The sequence below is a fragment of the Cicer arietinum genome, chromosome 1, assembly GCF_000331145.2.
Source record: "Cicer arietinum cultivar CDC Frontier isolate Library 1 chromosome 1, Cicar.CDCFrontier_v2.0, whole genome shotgun sequence".
Classification (NCBI taxonomy): domain Eukaryota; kingdom Viridiplantae; phylum Streptophyta; class Magnoliopsida; order Fabales; family Fabaceae; genus Cicer; species Cicer arietinum.
Genome location: NC_021160.2, coordinates 41443034 through 41445489, shown reverse-complemented (window position 1 = coordinate 41445489; position 2456 = coordinate 41443034). Strand labels below are relative to the sequence as shown.

The window sequence follows — 2456 nt, the reverse complement described above, 5'->3', positions numbered from 1 at the left end:
TCTTAAATCATGATATTTATTTATTGCAGCCTTGTAGCCATAGACTAAACATTGAACATAGTGCCACCAAAATCTATAAATTCTGTAACAAATTTTCCCTTTACAGAACCAAAACTATACTCAAATGTGTATGAGACATTTACATAAAAGAGAACAAACTTTCTATATACCAAATTGTACAACAAAGAATGCTTAAAGAATGAAACTACTCGGTTAAGAACCTATAAGTTGCGAACAATTCAGACGAACCTGACCTTGAGTTCCAGTCAAAACATCAAGATTGGACAACTTCAACATAACCCTTGCGAAATCCATCCGAAAAGTCGATCCATCATCCGAAGCGTAAGCCGAAACCAATCTAGCAGTCTTCTCCTCAGCCATCAGTTGTTGATCAGCAAACAGTAGCCCTCTTCCTCTCAACAAGCTTTGGTAGTAGTGAGTGTCGAATGCCGCTCCAGATGACACTGCAGACGACAATGCTTGCATGTACGACATCCCTTTGTTGTTAAAGTGAACATGCTTCGGCTTCGAAATCACAAACGTTGAAAACTTGTCGGTGCTGCTGATGTTCTTGATGTCGTCTGGACAGTTTTGCCTCATCTGACTAAGGAAATCGAGAGGTATACTCGGGTCTGGTTGCCCTGTTCCTTGAAAGTTGTATAGCCTTTGCTGAATGAAATCACAACCAATTCTGCCAATGTTGTGTCCTCCTTCATATTATCAAGAAACAAATAGACCTTATTAGTCATTTCAAGGCTTTAAAATAAGTGCACAGCCGCGACCTGAGCTGCGACATCGTGGTTTTTATGTCTTTGTGAATGCAATTAAGGTGAAGTGTGATTGAAAACCAATAGAAATGGGAGAAAAAGAAAAATATACATAAATGCTAAGTAATTTACCAAGAAGACTGACTGTTTCTCTTGTATTAAATCCTCTAAGATTGAAAAGGTGAAGTGTGCGCGTAATGTTATCATCAGGTCTTGGAATTTGATCAGTTGCATCCACGAAAAACGATTGATGGCTATCTCGTCTGCCTGTTAAAACTGGATAGAAAGGTCCACCAGCCTGCCATGGACATGTCCATACAACAAATCAAAGGTGCAATAAAAATTAACTTTCTAAAACATTGCTACCCTTAAATCAGGATATGTAAAAGTTAAGGACTTGGATAATAGACAGATGGTTGAACATGAGAAGAATCTCAAAACAATGAGGCAGACATCAGACAAGTAGCAGAAATGAGAGAAAAACAAACTTGCAGCAAAGGAACAAGCGATTGTTGAAAAGACAATCAAAACAAAGTTCAAGTCAAATGACTTGGTGACCAGTTATATATATATATATATAGCTAGTTTTCCCAATGGCAACAACAAAGTGAGCAAAGACAACATGAAAATAACTTGGCATCAATATACCATAACATCATAATAGTTTCACTTTTTAAATATATTAGGGCCGGATTACTTTCTAACAAAAACTTTAAATTTAAATTTCTTTTTCAATTATTTCGTATGCGTGTGGCTGAAATGGCACTTGGTTATAGATTTTCATTTTAACTGTGGAGAGAAGCTAGAAGCTAACTAGAGAAAATGCATTTTCAGAAATACTAAAAAAACAATGTTTTGACATTTTTCAGAAATACTCGATCTATTTCTAAAATACATTTTCAAAAATGCATTATCTCTAATGTTTACTTTATCAGTGAAAATGGAAACAAAAAACACAAGAAGTAAACCGGCCTTAACTTGCAAACTAGTAATTCCCATGACAAAGAAACAAAACCTTATTTATCAAAGCAGCCATGTATTACATTTTCCAAAATATCATTTAAAGCCCAAATGCATCAAAATTGAAACCTCTCAACAGAATAAAATGTTATAAGGAGTTGGGAACAAACCAAAAGAACAGAATCTCTTGCTGCAAGAGCAAGTATGTCAGCACAAGACACAACACCGGGACATGCTTGTTCCACCTCCTCCTTAATCAAGTCAATTTTGTCAAAACCTTTCAATGTCTGATTTGGAATAGCTTGCTTCTCAAAGGAACTGTTTCTATCACCATTGTCCTCCAACAGCAATGAAGCATCACACCCCTGATTCAGCAATATCCCAAGCAATTAGAACAGCAAAACAAAAACCATGATCAAAGCAACAAGAAGCTTTAGTAAACGTGGCAGTAATACCATATATAAAGAGTTCCATTATTTTTTTTATTGAAGAAAATAAAAGTAATAAGAAAGAGAGATTCATATAGTAAATATAACATAATAAGGATCAAAATTTAGGATATCCATTAATTACTACTATTCCATATAATTCAAATAATGACCCAATTCCAAGTCCATAGAGCTTGTAAAATTGAGGGGGAAATAGCAGAAAATGCTTTACAAATGGAAAAGAAACATCTGAAGAAAAGAGATATCAAACTAAAAAGAAAACAAAAATGACAAAAACACC

The 2456-nt window shown here is 35.1% G+C and overlaps 1 protein-coding gene across 1 annotated transcript in view; it reads right to left on the bottom strand.

The window, feature by feature from the left end:
- LOC101489236 (putative Peroxidase 48) overlaps positions 1-2456 on the bottom strand; it is a 3469-nt gene continuing 1013 nt past the window's right edge. Inside the window, exons 2-4 of the mRNA XM_004488739.4 lie at positions 1898-2092; positions 900-1065; positions 1-710 (exon numbers count right to left, since the gene is read on the bottom strand). Of these exons, the coding sequence (XP_004488796.1) occupies positions 214-710; positions 900-1065; positions 1898-2092 (858 nt within the window). The 3' untranslated portion in view covers positions 1-213. The remainder of the gene's footprint in view (positions 711-899; positions 1066-1897; positions 2093-2456) is intronic.